The 15,506-nt window shown below is 36.3% G+C and overlaps 1 protein-coding gene across 1 annotated transcript in view; it reads left to right on the forward strand.

The window, feature by feature from the left end:
* Positions 1-15,506, forward strand: part of BAIAP2L1 (BAR/IMD domain containing adaptor protein 2 like 1) — a 44,361-nt gene that overhangs the window by 18,653 nt on the left and 10,202 nt on the right. Inside the window, exons 4-7 of the mRNA XM_050905889.1 lie at positions 13,076-13,137; positions 13,236-13,307; positions 13,642-13,779; positions 15,163-15,315. Coding sequence (XP_050761846.1) covers positions 13,076-13,137; positions 13,236-13,307; positions 13,642-13,779; positions 15,163-15,315 — 425 coding nt within the window. The remainder of the gene's footprint in view (positions 1-13,075; positions 13,138-13,235; positions 13,308-13,641; positions 13,780-15,162; positions 15,316-15,506) is intronic.

Consider the following 15,506-nt stretch of genomic DNA (forward strand, 5'->3'; position numbering starts at 1 on the left):
TCAATTGTGAAGTGAGACAGTAATTACTCAGTAATACTACAATATGGATAACTAGGGGCAGGGGTTCTCTATATGCATGTTTCCTTTTTTTGAGAGCCCTTATACTTCTCTGCAGTTAGCCAAATGTCTATAGCTATTGGGGTAACTGCATATTAGCTTGAGAGTCAAGGCTGATAAACCATCAGTCAGTTAAGAGAATAAGTGAATGATTACTGAATAGGCCTGCAATTTATCCAATAGTTAGCATTTCTTATGAATCTGCATGAGTAAGCTAGTAAGTTAGAGCTCTTGAGTAACAGCTAACAGATGTAGAGATCCTTCGGTAACTGTTTTCTAGCTTTTTTTAAAGCAAACTAACAATTAACAATTGATAGTGATGTAAATTTAATACTGATGTAATTAGTGTGAAGTTCAATCTACAAAGAGTTCTCTCTGATTTATTTTTTTTTCAGTGATAACCACTTCATTTTACATTTGCAACTAAGAGAAATCCTGTGGACTTTTCTCCCTCTCCTCATTTCTATTTGCAGAAATGAGAGATTTTCTATATCAGAAACTGGGAGCTTTAAGTGGCCAACTCGTATAGAAAAATTTTTGGAACTGAATTGGAAAATTCTTATTTTGCTAAAAAGAACGTAGCTCCTTGCAGAAAAATTTCTAATCAGACTGTAATGTAAGGCAATACCATCTTTCTAAAACACTATCTTGCAAGTATTTGTCATTCAAAACTGTCTATTTCCTTCCTTATTAATAAGCAAAATTGCCACTTGAGCGGGTACTTGTCAAAGCTATAGCTGTCTTGCTACTTCTGTGATATAGCACTTAAGTATCACTCTCACTGTTGAGAATGCCAAGCAGAAAAAGAGAAAATTCCATCCTTTAGGATGAATGTAGCTAGTTGCACTTCAATTTGAAAAAAAAAAAAGGGGGGGGGGCGGGGAGGGCAGGCAGAGTTGTTGGCTTACTTTAGCATATAAATTGACCCTTTCAGCTGGAATCCTATTTCACTTGTCTTAGAAAGATGACACCTAGCACCCTTCCCTTCACCGGCTCATTTAAACTAAAGAAGAGAGATCTGTCATCTTGTCCCATCTGACTTACTGCATCAGTGTCCTCTCTTCTATAGTATAAATGTTCTGCTTTTGGAACAGATGATGTTGGAGAGAAAGGCAAGTGAAGTGTGCCAGCAACTACAGAACCCCTTTAGCACCTCATCTGGTGGAAACTTCTGGGAAACTAGCTTAAAGGCTGCAGTTTAAGTAGTTAGTATATCAGGCCAGCTTTTCCTATGGAGCATTAATAAAACACTCTTTACTGTATTTATAATGAAATTGCATTGGAAGAAGCCACTCCATTCTTTTATTATAAAAGGAAAGTACATAGAGAGCTATCTTATAAAGGAAATACAAAGTAGTCGTGTGTTTTTTCAGGAATGAGGTTTTGTATCTTCTAATTTTACAATAACATTCTGGGCTTGTGCTATATAGACCTCCAATCTGCTGTAAGAAAGATGGAAGGAGATGAGCCAGCCTTTCTAGATAACTTCTACTGATGAAAACAGTAACTGGATTAGTGGAAACTTCCTGCTATTTATAGTTCTACTTTTCAAGGTCATTTATAAGGTTAAAGTGAGCCAAACAATCATATTGACAATTTTTTTTTCTCTAGAATCAGTACTGTGGCTTTTGATGTTCAGTATTCTGCATGTAAACTTTTATAAAAGTCTACTGGAAGAAAGAAAAACTTCAGTCTTCTTAAATATGAACAACTTAACTCCACATATAATAATTTGCCTGACCATCTATTGCAGAGCTATTGGAAGCTGTATATATACACTGATTTGTAAATCAATTTAACTATTCAGACATTTGTAAGCGTGTGCCCTGCCAATGGCCTGGCAAAAGCTCCTGCAAGTCAATGTTCATGAACAGTGGCGAATACTTGGCACTGCGCTATTAATAAACCAAGAAGAAAGGCAAGAGAAACCTGTTACCATGTTGATATCCAGAACCATAATTAACAAACAAACAAAAATCACAAAGCAATAAATAATCAGTGAAGAAGGTTGCTGCAAAACGTGTCCTCGACAATGAGTGATCAGGTGGCATCATACAATGAAGCTGAACAAACAGTCGTTAGCTTAAGATCTTTTGGTTGTTGTTTTTAAGTTCTATAATTTTTCCCTGCTAAAATATAAACCAGAAATGATCCTACCAAGAAATGGAGTGAACAAGAGGTGGGTTTGTTATTAAGCATTTACATTCTTTATGTTTAAAAATTGATACTGCAGCTTGTTCTTATACGACTACCCAAAAAAAAGTTTGTTCTGTATACAATCATGTTGTTGTAACTTCTGTTATGAAGACTTCCAGATAAGGTGCAAATTTTCTGGTTCTAGGAATGGCTGAAGGGAGGAATAGAATATGAAAATACACAAGGCTCTTTGGGAACAATTGCAGGGCACTGATGTTGCAGAGTACTAGCACCAGGGGAAGAAAAGAAGACAGATATCCATAGGACTTTAGTGATATTTTTCCAGTTATTTTTTCAGATTAAATTCTAGATAATTGGTCATATTTCTCAGTCAATTTCAGTATTTTGTTCCTTTTTTTCTTCCCCCCCCCCCCCCCCCAGCAACCTGTCAACTGAAGCTGATTCTCCTGATTTTAGTCAGTGATAAGATATGGGTATAACACTCTTACAGTATATAGACCTGAATTTCTTAGGGTGCTTAATTTAACAGTTCATAGATAGCACTGGCAGTACTGTTCCTTATGATGCATCATTATAGTGTTACAGTTACAGTGTTATAGCTATGACACCAATGCATGTGTCTTTGGACCTGCTACTGTAAGCACACCTACCTGTGCACAATGACTCTGGAGTTTAGCACAGAACATCCATGATGATACATGTGACCACACCCCCTCGAGGGAAAAATGAGATATTCAGAGTGCCTACAGTGAGTGTGTACTTACTTGATCTCTTCACGCTATGCCTCAAAGGCCTGAGAAAATAGTGAAAATACCATGAAGGGCATCCTTAAAGATTTTCTGACTATATTGGAACAGTTAAATTTCACATGAGTCTCATAGGTAGCAAAGACATCTTTCATCTTGCAGTGGAAACCCTGGAAAGGATTCCCTGAACTTCACCTGTGTGTACGTGCAATGTTTTCTAGATTGTGGCTAGTGTCTGTCTAGTGAAGAGTAACTTGGAAGTGTGAGAACTGGCATTCTGTATGCATGGCGGGTGTGTGTTCCCCGGCAGCTCTTTGAACTTACCCAAACATAGTACAATCACAAGGTGTTGGGGCTAGTACAGCAGGCAGGAGGCCGTTCTCTCTCAGCTGATGCTTAGCAATCATAGTTTTTCTTCACTGCCACCCCCAGGTATGTCTGTTGGCAAAGAAGTAAGCCTGAGAGCCTATGTAGAGAAAATATACTTAGTTGTCTTCTCAGTGAGAGAAATAGATGGAAAATTGAAAGTACATTACAACATTGCCAAGAAAACAACATCATATATGTAACTAGCTTGTAAATCCTTTAACCGAAGGTCTGACTATATTTTGTACATACAGTCAGCTCTTCCTGATGAATTATTTCTAAACAAAAAAAAAATTCAGTATCAGTTGTAGATGTCATTAACATTCCTGGGGGGGGACAACACCAAAACCAGTTGTGTTGAACTTCTGAGAAAAAGACTTTTATCAAAACTTTTGGCTCAATTTGGGTGTGGATTTTTTTTTTTTTTTTTTTTTTTGGACACTGCTAAGACTGTGAAACTCAGTGGCAGTTCCAAAGTGCTGTAATAAAAACTGCAGTGATTCCTTGCATTTTATTGAATTTCATGTAACATTTATAATGATAACTTAAATATTCATCCTCTCTAGTACTGGAAACCCATAAAGAACTTCAGGTTTTGCTGTTTAGCATGATTTGTTTGTTCCAGTCCTGCTGAAAAACAGAGATTAGCTCTGTTGTATGATCTTCCCTAACTAATCTGCCTAAAAGCAGCAGGGCTTCACACAGGCAAGTTCAGGCTTGTGGTTGTATTGTAACTTACTTTCTTTGCACCTGACTTGTGTAAGGACTACAAGTCACTTGTTTAACACGACCGCAGCTCAAGTATGAAAAGCTATTGTATATAAGGCTTTCAAGGCCCTATGGAAGATCAGTCTCTGACATACGTACCTTAATATATTGTGTCTTTGTATGTTTGGGTAAAAAAAATAAATGCCTGCAGCAGTCTTCATATATATTAGTAATGGAGTAACAGGTGGAAAAACAAGTTTGCCATTTTTCATGCATTATTTATGTGGCATATGCTTTTCCTTTTTTTAACATTAAAATTTAGTTACTATGCTTACCAATCATCTGAAACTAGATGAATATTACATGTTAATTAACATCTGTTCAATGATATAGTAGGTTTAAAAAAATTCTAATCTCTGAATTTTTTTGACTAAGAGGTCAAAACAGCTTGGGAGAAAACGGGGAATTAGACTAGCAGACTGAACTTTGCTAAAACTCATACAGTCACATTCCTCTTTAAAATATAATGTAAGCTAATATTTCTGTTCTGTTTAAAATTGTAAAATAGGAGCATCACACCAAGAAACTCAGAGTAACTGGAAATTGTAATGGTCTTGATAATCTCTTAAGTATTCACTCTTGTAAAGCCTTATGTGGGAATAGCTATGTAGTGCATGGTATGAATTTTGTAGTACTTTTTAAAATCACTTGTGTCAAGCTGAAAGAATTTGGCATTAATTTTAGTCTAAGTAAAGTATATTTAAAAAGCAAGTTGCTCCTTGGGTTTAACTGAATATGGCTTTTTTTATAAACAGTCATAGACTTTCTGAGGTATGAAGAGCTGAGGAGTTCTTTGTATCTTTTAATACTTAAATAATCCAAAGTTTTAAAGAAAAATCAAAATTTTAATTCAAGTAATTTTAATTGTCTGATGTATTGGGAAAGTACTTCATTATGCAGTCTTACACTAGTTTCTTTCACATGATCATCAACAAAGTTTTAGGACAAGGAAAAGATTACTACATAATTTTGATCCTGAACAAAAGAAAATGCTATCATAAATAAGAGGTGCTAGGCTACTACAGTAGAAGTGAACTGTGATCTATCCCTTTACTGTTTGTCTAATTATGAAATGGGAAAAGGATTTTTGAATAGCAGGATTCTTTGATTATATTCCTCACGCTGAGAGCAATGTGTAATCTAACGACAGGGGAAGTGTTAGAGAGTATTGCCAAGTATGTGTTGTAGAAAATTTTATTCCAAATAATATATAGCTAAGCTGCTGAGAATTGGTGGTTAGGCTTTTTGTTTTTCCCTTTAGAAATATAAATTCATTTTTGATAAAATCCCAGCCATCATCTTGTCACTGGTCCTGAATGCATTCTTCCAGCCAGTTCCACAACCTAATAAGCCTGTGACTAGAAGACGGAGGTCCTTGAGAAGATGGTGGCCACGGTTGAGCTGTCACCACCAGTGCAATTTATCCAATCGGGTGTATGCTCCTGGCTGGGACCAAGAAGCTTGCTAGGAGAGAGCATGACCAAGAGAAAATAGCAGTGGTGGCCTGCTACTGGCCACCTTTATTTTCTGTTTTTTCCCCTGATGCTATTTGGTTCTGGTGCAGAAGGAACAGGCTGTCAGTGAGATGTAGATAGGTATTTGTATGTATATGCTATATATGTATACACGAATATGTACATATCACAATAAAGCAAATATTTTGGGAAGCATAGACCTTAGTGTACAGCATTTGCTGTAAAAGTAAAATGGTAAAAGGTCCTTTTCTTCCAATAGAAGAAAGTATGTTGTACCGAGAAAGTAGTCTCTGCTGATTAAAACAGCTGTGGACTCCTGTTGAAGTACGTTGGCTATGATGTAGCTGGAAAGAAATTATTTGACTGGGTAAAAACAGAGGCCATAGTACTTCCCTTCCCCCCTCCCCCCCCGCTTGATTTTTAACTTCAAGCAGATGAAATTTTGACTGTGTTCAAACATACATAAAAACTCTGTACATGGGCTAGAATACATTTTTTCACGAGGGAGCCATATGAGGAACACAGGCAGTGAAGCGCTGTGAGAAGGAGAAAGAGCACGATGAGTTCATCACCACCTAACACCATAGGTGCCCAACTCACAAATTAGCAACAGCGTCTTGTACAATCCTATTTATTGCTTACTGGTTTTGTCTGGACATGGAGACGAGATACTTAGACTTAGGCATCCTCCAGGGTCTTACGAACTTTGGAAGATTGTTTATCTCTTCTGTATCAATAAGACTTAAAATCTTTTTAGATATTTTACAATATTTAGAAGTAATAGAACTTCTGAAAAAATAGTGATAAAACTGAGCTATGGAGAAATTGAAACTTCGTAACTCAAAGCATTAAATCAGTTTCAGATAATTACTTGAAATATTGTGAGCTAACTTTAGATGAGAAATGATGCTTTGAAAGCAACTTCATATAAATGCTTACGTAGTTAAAGGGGAGCCGAAAGCATGAGACTATTTGTATGTTAAATGAATAATTGCTGCAGTTTGTGTAGAAGCCTAATGTAAACAACTTTGACAACACATGCTGTTAACAGGACTACATTTTTGTATCTTTATATATCTTTAACTGTATAGTACTTTAAATTTTATTTTTATGTGTCCAATAATATCATAATGTTCAGTTTCATTCCTCATGGTTCATAATCAATATCACTTTTGAATTTTGTTTTACTGGACTAGTACATGAATACACAGATTTCAGCCATTGTGCCGTGGAGGTTTTTTCCATTTCCTTTAACCCATGTTTAATCTGTTTTAAATTAATTATTTGCTTGTTATATCGCAGAAACATATCTGTTGTTCACAGCCTTAGTGAGAACTCTGCATATTTTAAAATAAAAATTGGTCTAAGAATGCCATTTAGAATGTGAAGTTCTCTTTGTTTTTATTTTTGTTTCATTTACAGATTTTATTTATTTATTTGCTGTTCTAGCAAGACATAACAATCTACTTGGAGGTGCTGCTTCAGGGCACTACATCTAGCATGTATAGTGGACTTAAAATACTTTACTCTCAAATCTCTTCCCCTTTTCTCTATTGTAGGTTTTATTCTTTTTCTTATTCTTCCCCTTCACCTTCTGCAGTCACCTTCATAAAATGGCATGGAATGGTCAGGTGTCAATGCCATTTTATAAAATGAACTACAGAGAGATTTACTCCTTGCTTCCTATTTCATGTTTGCTCATGCAGTAAGGAAAGGCAGACTTGACCTAGTCCTAGTGATTTATGTGCGTATTAGTATTAATTCTACAGATTGTGGGGGTTTTTAAAACGTTCTGGACAAATTGTATTAGAAGCAAAGTACAGTTAGAGCTTGGGAAGTTCTACATTACTTTGTCCTTCTTTATGATTTTATTCTTTCATATTAAATTCCACTAAGGCTTTTTGCCTTCTTTAAAGCATCTGTTGCACAATTAAATCCTTCCTATGACAGAATGATAAATTTAATGCATTTGAGGCTTAACAGATGTTTTGTTCAGTCATATTTATTTGTTATATTGTATTCCTTTGAAACTTTCTATTTTATTATCTTTCGGGGGCTACTGGCTTCAAAGGACTTTGTTTCTAACTTTCTCTTGTCGTAAATGCTTTTCTTCTGGGCAAAGGGCAACTTGGAAGAACGAGCATCTTGACAGAAATGGCATCTAATAATACACTTGAACTATATTGTCTCCACGTGTAGCTTTGACTCAGCCTTTCATTCTCTTGTTTAATGTAAATAATTATGTGGCTTCATCTCTAAGACATGAAGTTACTAGACCTGCCCTGAATGCAAAATAGGAGAACAGGAGATAAATGAGTGGTATAATTAAGCACTTTGTCCGTTCCCAGACATCTAAGAAAGTCTCCCTATTAAGAGACTTGAAATTTTTCAGGAACGTTCTCCTCTAAATAAAACAAAATTGAAGTATATTTCAAGTAAGGTGAGGCAATTAATACTTTTATTGATTCTGATATAGCTATTTAGTATTTTAAAAGTTTAAGTGATTTTGTTGGTAGCTGTTATTATTTGTTTCTATGACAGAACTCTATTGATTGAGTTCCATTTTTGTTTCTAACTTGAACTAATTCTTCTAATCTTCTGTTCATAAGAACAGTCAACATAAGCTGAAAAGGTAAATAACCAGTACAATCACCCAGTGTGAACAGTGAGGTGGAAGTGTAGCTGCTGCAGAAGTTCTGTATTCTTACAATGAGTATTTCTGTTAGAAATTGCTTTCCTTGTTTTTCATCTACTGTGAAGACAGTCTTTTGAGGATGTCTTCTTGCTCATGGGATGCTGTGTATGGAGAAATAACTTACACATTTTGGGTTAGTGATTTTTTTTTTTCTCTTTTTTTTTGGTAACAAAACCAAGGGCATTAATGGAATTCTCGTCTGTCTTATTTTCTCAATAGAAAATATAGATGCAACCAACAGCCCTGGTTAAGCCTAAAAATATTCCACAAACTCCTGAAGTTTCAGCTTAAAAGATCTTTCTACCTATGCACTGAACCTATTTGAAACTCAAATAAATTTACCATGGAACTTGGCATTACTGTTCATGGTCATATTTCAGATTATAGCTGTATTATGCAGCATGGTTTCAAGAACCATCCATGAGAAATGTTTGTTTTATTTTTAAGTTATTTAAGGTATTTGAGATGTTCCCCCAAAATCCTATCAGAAAGAGATTGTTTCTGCTCTTCCCTGTAGTGCACTTATAAGGTAATAGCAAAATAACAGAACAAGTATCTGTAAACATTTACAACTACGTTTTTGTTTTCTAAAACAAATGTGGGAATATTTAATGTACCTCTACTTTTAGTCACAAAGATTTCACGTTCAGGGTGTGGGGGAATGGAAAGCAGAAAAAAGTATCTTTGAAAGGCAAATATGTTAATTGTTATGTCTATCATCAAGATCAGTGGGTTCGGTTTATTAATTCATTGCATAATACGATGCCTAAAACTGGTTCAAGTTTACAGTATGTCTGCCACAAATTGGACATAAGTGGTCTGTTATCATGCACTCCAGTCACGTCATGATGTTTGATAGGTTTGAGGTTTGCCAATAAATGATGACAAGGTTACTATTTGGTTATGGTGTATTATGAGCTCTCATATATAAAACCTGATCATGGGCAGCTTTAATACATAGCAAAATATTTTTAGTTGATGTGAGAAATAGATGTTTGTCTTCACCTTAAGTAGTTTTCTGTACCTTTTTACAAGATGAATAATTACTGAACATTAGAGCCTGGCCTTAGCTTATGCTGTTATTAATCCAGCGTAACCCATTGTCTTTACTAGAGCTATTCTATAATTCACCCTTGTAATTAAAATCAAAATATTATATTGAAGTTGTTCAATTTCCATTCCACTTGGACACTGCTACATGTAGGCTAGGGGTTGTTTTGCCTTTCCTGAATTAGTCTTCTACAAAAACTTGTCTCCTTGTATAAGTCTTATTTGGGAGGGACATCAAAATTTAGCTAATCCATTATCTTAAACTGGCAATAAAAGACCATGGTATATGTTCACTTTAAAAATGTTTTCTATTCAAAGTGCAGAATCTGACCTATAATTTAAACTGTAATTTAAATCTTAATAGGTCAGAGTGTGCTTACTACGGGTTCTTTTCAAAATGTTGATCCAAAACATGAAAGAGGAAATTAAATGGGTGAGCCAGTTCATACAGTGCCTGTGGATTACCAGTGGCAGTAAGGAGATTCCAGCATAAAATGGCTTTTCCCTGATGCACAGCATACAGGGAGTCTTTGGTTGAGAGAAGAAGAAAATGCAATTAGAGATCCAGTCACTGATATCCAAGAATACTATTTAAAAGCGTTCTAGAACACTCTAAAACAAACTCATAAAATAATCCAGCACAAACCATTTAGAAGGAAGTGTAGTTTTTAACGTTCTCTTCATTTGAGGACATGTTTTGGCAGTATTCTTTGTAATGAAGGTGGAAAAAACCCTGTTTCTAACCAAGCATTCAAAGCCTAAAGACTTGAAGGCTGCAGTCAGTTCAAGTGCTGTGTGAGACAAAAATAACAACCTCCGAGCGTCAGGTTTTCCATTCTTGACGCACCAGGTGAATGGGTTGTTTTATTGAGCGTTTACACTGTGGTGGCAGGGCAGGCCGGAGGAAGGGAGTGTGAAAGAGCAATGCGAGAGCTGAGTCAATACCCGACGTTGTTGGATGTCTGTCAGTACTTGGAACGCTAGGGTTGGCTGCGTCAGCGTTGCCAAGTATTAGCTAAGTGTGCTGCTTTGGCAGCAGATGCTCAGAACGTACATTTTACCAAGAGTGAGAATAAGTTCATTTTTAAAAGAGCGAAAATCTATAAGGGCAGTTATTTTGAGGGCCATTTCAACACTCACTCTGAATTTCTGTAACTTCCCAAATAGCTTTCTAGTCTGCATATTTAAAACCAAACAAACTTTGTAGTTTTATTTGTATCTCTTGATTATTTTTTCCTGATTTCTTTTAACACTTATTTTCCTTTTTAAGTTGCAGATAAGTGTTTACAGAATTCTTCTAATTTTGAAAGCCCATTACAGTCTAAAATGTATCTTTTCATCTTTTCATCTTGAGCTTGGTGAAACAGAAACACTATGGACTAAAGTGCATTCACTTCTACAGCCTTAAAATAACAACAAGTGGCTTACTCACGTCCATTACTTCAAGTGTTTATGTAACTACATTGTATTTACTTTTCTATTGCATATGAGCAACTAATTACTATAGCACCTCTCACTTCTCATAGTATTTATATTTCTGTAGTCACCAGCAACTTTAAATACGAACAAAAAAAGCATAGCATTCTGTAGGCTGTACAGAAAGACTCAAAAAAACCCAAAAAACAAAAACCCAGCACCCCTCTGTCTCTCCCATCTACCATCTACCATCCTGAGTGCGAATTCTTTTTTCTTGCTAACCAAGGGGTTGACTGTTCTCACTGTATTCTGATTCCTTCCTCCAAGTCTCCTGTAGCCTGTCGTGCAAAGAGACGTAGAGGTGGGGATTGGGGCCTGAAGAGGGATTCCTGAAAAGTCAGGAGACATGCATGTTTTTCTTCCTGAACCGCCTCATGTTTCTGCATAAACTGTAATGCAGACCCATATCTTACATTACTGAGTTAAAGATCTGCTGTGTCATACTGCTTCACAGGGCAGGAGATATGGTTCTCATTTCAAAGAACCTAAAATTTTGAGATGTCGTAACTTGAGAATGACAGATAAGAAGAGAGAAAGGTGATAATACATACCCAGGCACTATGGGAATGCATCTATGTTATATGGGAAAGTTACCAAGTCACTAGCATGCACTATAGGGAGACAGGTTTTGATGTCTGGGGAAGATGTTGAGAAAGGAGAAGATGAGAAGGTTCTCATGAAAAGTTCTGTCATTCATTCTATTTAGCCAAATTTTTTAATGATCTGCACCTTTTGGGAGCTTTTGTGTGCACCTGAAGGATCTGAAGCATTATAGGGTGGTACGTCTTTGCTGACTAACTGGGGGGGGGCGGGTCTCAAAGAATATGGATGGTAGAAAACAAGATTTGTAAAGCAGCGTGTTGAACAGTTAATGCGTCTTTTTTTTTTCCTTTGAAAAAAAGGAAACTGAGAATCATGTAAGGTAACAAATAGGAGGGGACACACAGAGCAGTCCCACACAGGGACTCTGCCAGTGATACGTAGTCAGAATGACAGAATTGTGTGTAGCTTTGTAAGGCCTGCCTGTATATTAGGACAGCACTCTTGCAGGTTTAATACTGCAAGCACCTGTATGGCAATACTTCACGATGGGATAACTGCAAGGTTGATTGAGGAATAGATAGATTACTGGAGGAGGCATGCCAGTGAACCAGCTGTGGAACTGAACTTGCCGTTCTTGCCATGGAAATGGAATGACAGTAAAACACATCTCTAGTCGAGGCTTTCAGATGCAACACAGTTTGGGAGTCTGATCGCGGCTCCGGCACTTCCAGTTTTTTGTCAAGGCTCCTGTTTGAGACCTGGTAACTAACTACAGGTCTAACTTGGGTGAAGTCAAACTGGGCACTTCAGGACACTTCCAACTGCTCTTCTCAGCAGTATGTTGCAATCTCCCAGACAAGACTGGCACGCAGTCAGTGTGTCAGTGCCAGCGCAAAGAAGGGAGCGGGAATAATGTGGCCATCTGTATCCAGAGCAGGATGATGTGGCTGTCTGCATGCAGGGCGGGACCGCAGCAGGCACAGTTTACATTGGTTTGCGCATAGAACCACACCCAAAGGATTGAGGTATTTTTCCTCTATATCCTCGTAAAGCATAATGAAACAGTTCAGCTTTTAACTGCTCGCAGTTAAAAGTAAGCTGTGTAACTTTGTGCTGGAAGACAGCAGAGCGTAACAGGCATATTTAGGATCTGTTGGGAGGATGCTGAGAAATCTGCTTCTTCTTGGCTGTTAGTCAATGCTGTACAGTCAGGCTGTAATCGCTGATAAAGCAGCATGGGAAACTAATCAGCATATGTATCCGATCTGTTTTAGCAGGTGTGCTGTGAATGAATGTGAAAGGTTACTTTGTTAATTCTGAAGGTGCGTTGAAGTTTAATTTTCAGACTAAAAAATGGATAGCAGCTATCTGGATAGTAACAACTATCTCTAGTTCTTGTGTGCTATTCTCTGACTTGGCAAGAAGAGAGGCTGTTACTAAATCAATATGAGCTATTCTGGAAAGAAGGAAGTATTTATTTTGTCTGGCACTCCATGTCCCTTTTGCATAATAATGTATGATTAATTATTCTTCTATCACTGATGAGCTGCTTGGTTTGTCTGTGGCCAGATCTAGTTATTTATTTAAACTGCTGTGATGAGCAACAGCAAGAAATTTCCCATCCCTCTTAAATATATTCTAGTTAATAAATATATTAGTTAAATATATTTTATTACTGCTCTTTGTTAACTAACTTCAGAACTCTATGAAAGAAACAAACATAGTTGTATGTTTATCAACAGGCCAAGTTCTCGTAGAAATTTCAAGAACACACAAGAAACTTAATGATAGTCTAGAGGAGAGTGTAAGTTAAACAATTTCTTTTTTTAATTTATTTTCCTTTTGAAATTATAAATTGCTTTTGCCAATTTTTAATAACCCTTCATTCATTTGCTTTTAAAGTTCAAAAAATTTCATAAAGAAATTATATCTGAACTGGAGAAGAAAACAGACCTGGATGTAAAATACATGAATGTAAGTACATTCAATTCTAAAAGTCATATTTTATTTATCTATTGCTAGTCAAAGAATTTTTCAGAAATTTTTCCCTAACAGTTAGTTGATCAATACGTTAGAATTGAGCTTTAGATACACAAACATGGCAAAAATTTTCATGCTTATTTTGAGTTGAAAAAGGGAACCAGTGTATGACTTAATGGCATTTTTAACCTAAAGTTGAGAAAGGCAATTGCCTAACTCATTTGATGTGTATTAGTGATATCTCATAGGCTAGAGTAATGCTTTTTAGTCACTTACCCAGTTACATTACTGAGTGCATTATGAGATGTTTTAAATGCTTTGATTGCAGGCAACTTTAAAGAGGTACCAAACTGAACACAGAAGCAAATTAGATTCTTTAGAGAAGTCTCAGGCTGAGCTGAAAAAAATCAGAAGGAAAAGCCAAGGAGCACGAAATGTAATGAAATATGAGCATAAAGAAATGGAGGTCAGTGTATTTTCTCTTAAGTTATTTCTTTCTTTGTATGAGAACTGGTCAACAGAAAATGTTAAGCTATTACAGGTCACATCTGAGTCTGTTTTAAAACTTGATTTCTGAAGCTTACCACAATTTTTGTATATGCAATGTTATTAGTTAATACACATAACTCCTCTGTAAGTTGTTTGGCAACAGTTAAACTCTACAATTTCAAAGAACATGCATTTTTGGTTCCTCAAAGTTGGTTTATATTAAAGGCACTCCTAGAGTATGTATTCCAGTTGAAATTAAGCTCTGGACTGCTCTGCTGTACATATTCAGAGACTTCTGCTTCGGTTTCTAGGTTTCGTCCCTTGACCACTACTTGATTTTTTTTTTTTTTTTTTTTTTTAAGTACCTCTGTAACTACACCTTTACGCAGAGGTTTACACAGGGAGTCAGCTATGCTATGCAAATTCAGTAGTAATTGCTACAAATTAATTTCCGAAAGTAGACAAATGCCAACTTCTGTTATCACTTATTATTACCTTTCCTACTGATCTTAAAACAGCATTGCCATCTTGAGGCGAAATAAGAAATGGCAAGGCAATGAAAAGAAACTTTATTTTAAATAGTCATATTCTGGCTGTCACGTATCTCTCAGAAAACACTTGCCATTGATATCTTTATTTGCACAATACTTTTATTTTGTGCTAGTTTATATGGTTTTTCCCTCCATATTTTTCTATTTTAATTTTCAAAGAAAGCTTTGTTTATAACACGGTACAGTAAACATAAATAGTACTAGCTCCTGTTTCTTACTACCTGTCTTTTAACCTGCACGCATAACAGTTCTTAAGGTATTGGACTGAGAATTCGAGGATTAGCATTTAACCACAGTTTAGCCATGAATCCTCATAACCTCAGACAAATACAGTTTAGTCTTTTTAGTAACTCATTTTCCCCTCTCTAAAATGAAGTAGAGATTCATCATAGCTCTGTGAGGGTAAATGTAACTGCTATGGAGCAGATGAAGGTAATTAGTCTAATTAGAACACCTGTGACCTTAATTGCTCAGCACAGTTGCTGCTTTGATGTCATATTCTTATTTACTGCAGCATTTTATTTAGAGACTAAAAGACTGTTTCTTGTTTTGCTTCACTTTCCCCCTCCTCACCCCCTAAATAGATTATTGATTGCCTGTCATAAGAATATACATTTACCTGATGAGATTAGGGAAGTTAGGGGTGTGCATGAAAAGAGAAAGGCTTGGAATTAGAGCCACCCTACCCCACCCTGCCTTTCCAAAAACTTTTTCTAAGGCTTCTGGAGTTTGCTTCAGTAATTGGATGTAGTATCAAACAAAACTCGGAGACTGTATGTGATTTTTTTTTTTTCTTTTTTTTTCCTTAGTACGTGGAAACCGTGAGCTCTCGACAGAGTGATATTCAGAGATTTATTGCAGAAGGCTGCAGAGAAGCTCTCCTTGAAGAAAAAAGAAGATTCTGTTTTCTGGTTGACAAGCACTGCAGCTTTACCCAGCACATGCACTTCTATCACATTCAGGTCAGTGGCATGAGTGTAAACAGAAATGAAACTCCTGAAATGTAATCATACAGGAGATCAGACTGCCATAAATAGCTAAGATAGCACTTAGGAACACTGAAGTGCCAGAAAAGTGTTGTGATCCACTCACAGAAAATGTTTACGATGCAATATTCTCTTAAATGTATTGTAGCAACAACAAAGGGTCACTG

This window comes from Gymnogyps californianus, chromosome 15 (genome assembly GCF_018139145.2).
Source record: "Gymnogyps californianus isolate 813 chromosome 15, ASM1813914v2, whole genome shotgun sequence".
Classification (NCBI taxonomy): Eukaryota; Metazoa; Chordata; class Aves; order Accipitriformes; family Cathartidae; genus Gymnogyps; species Gymnogyps californianus.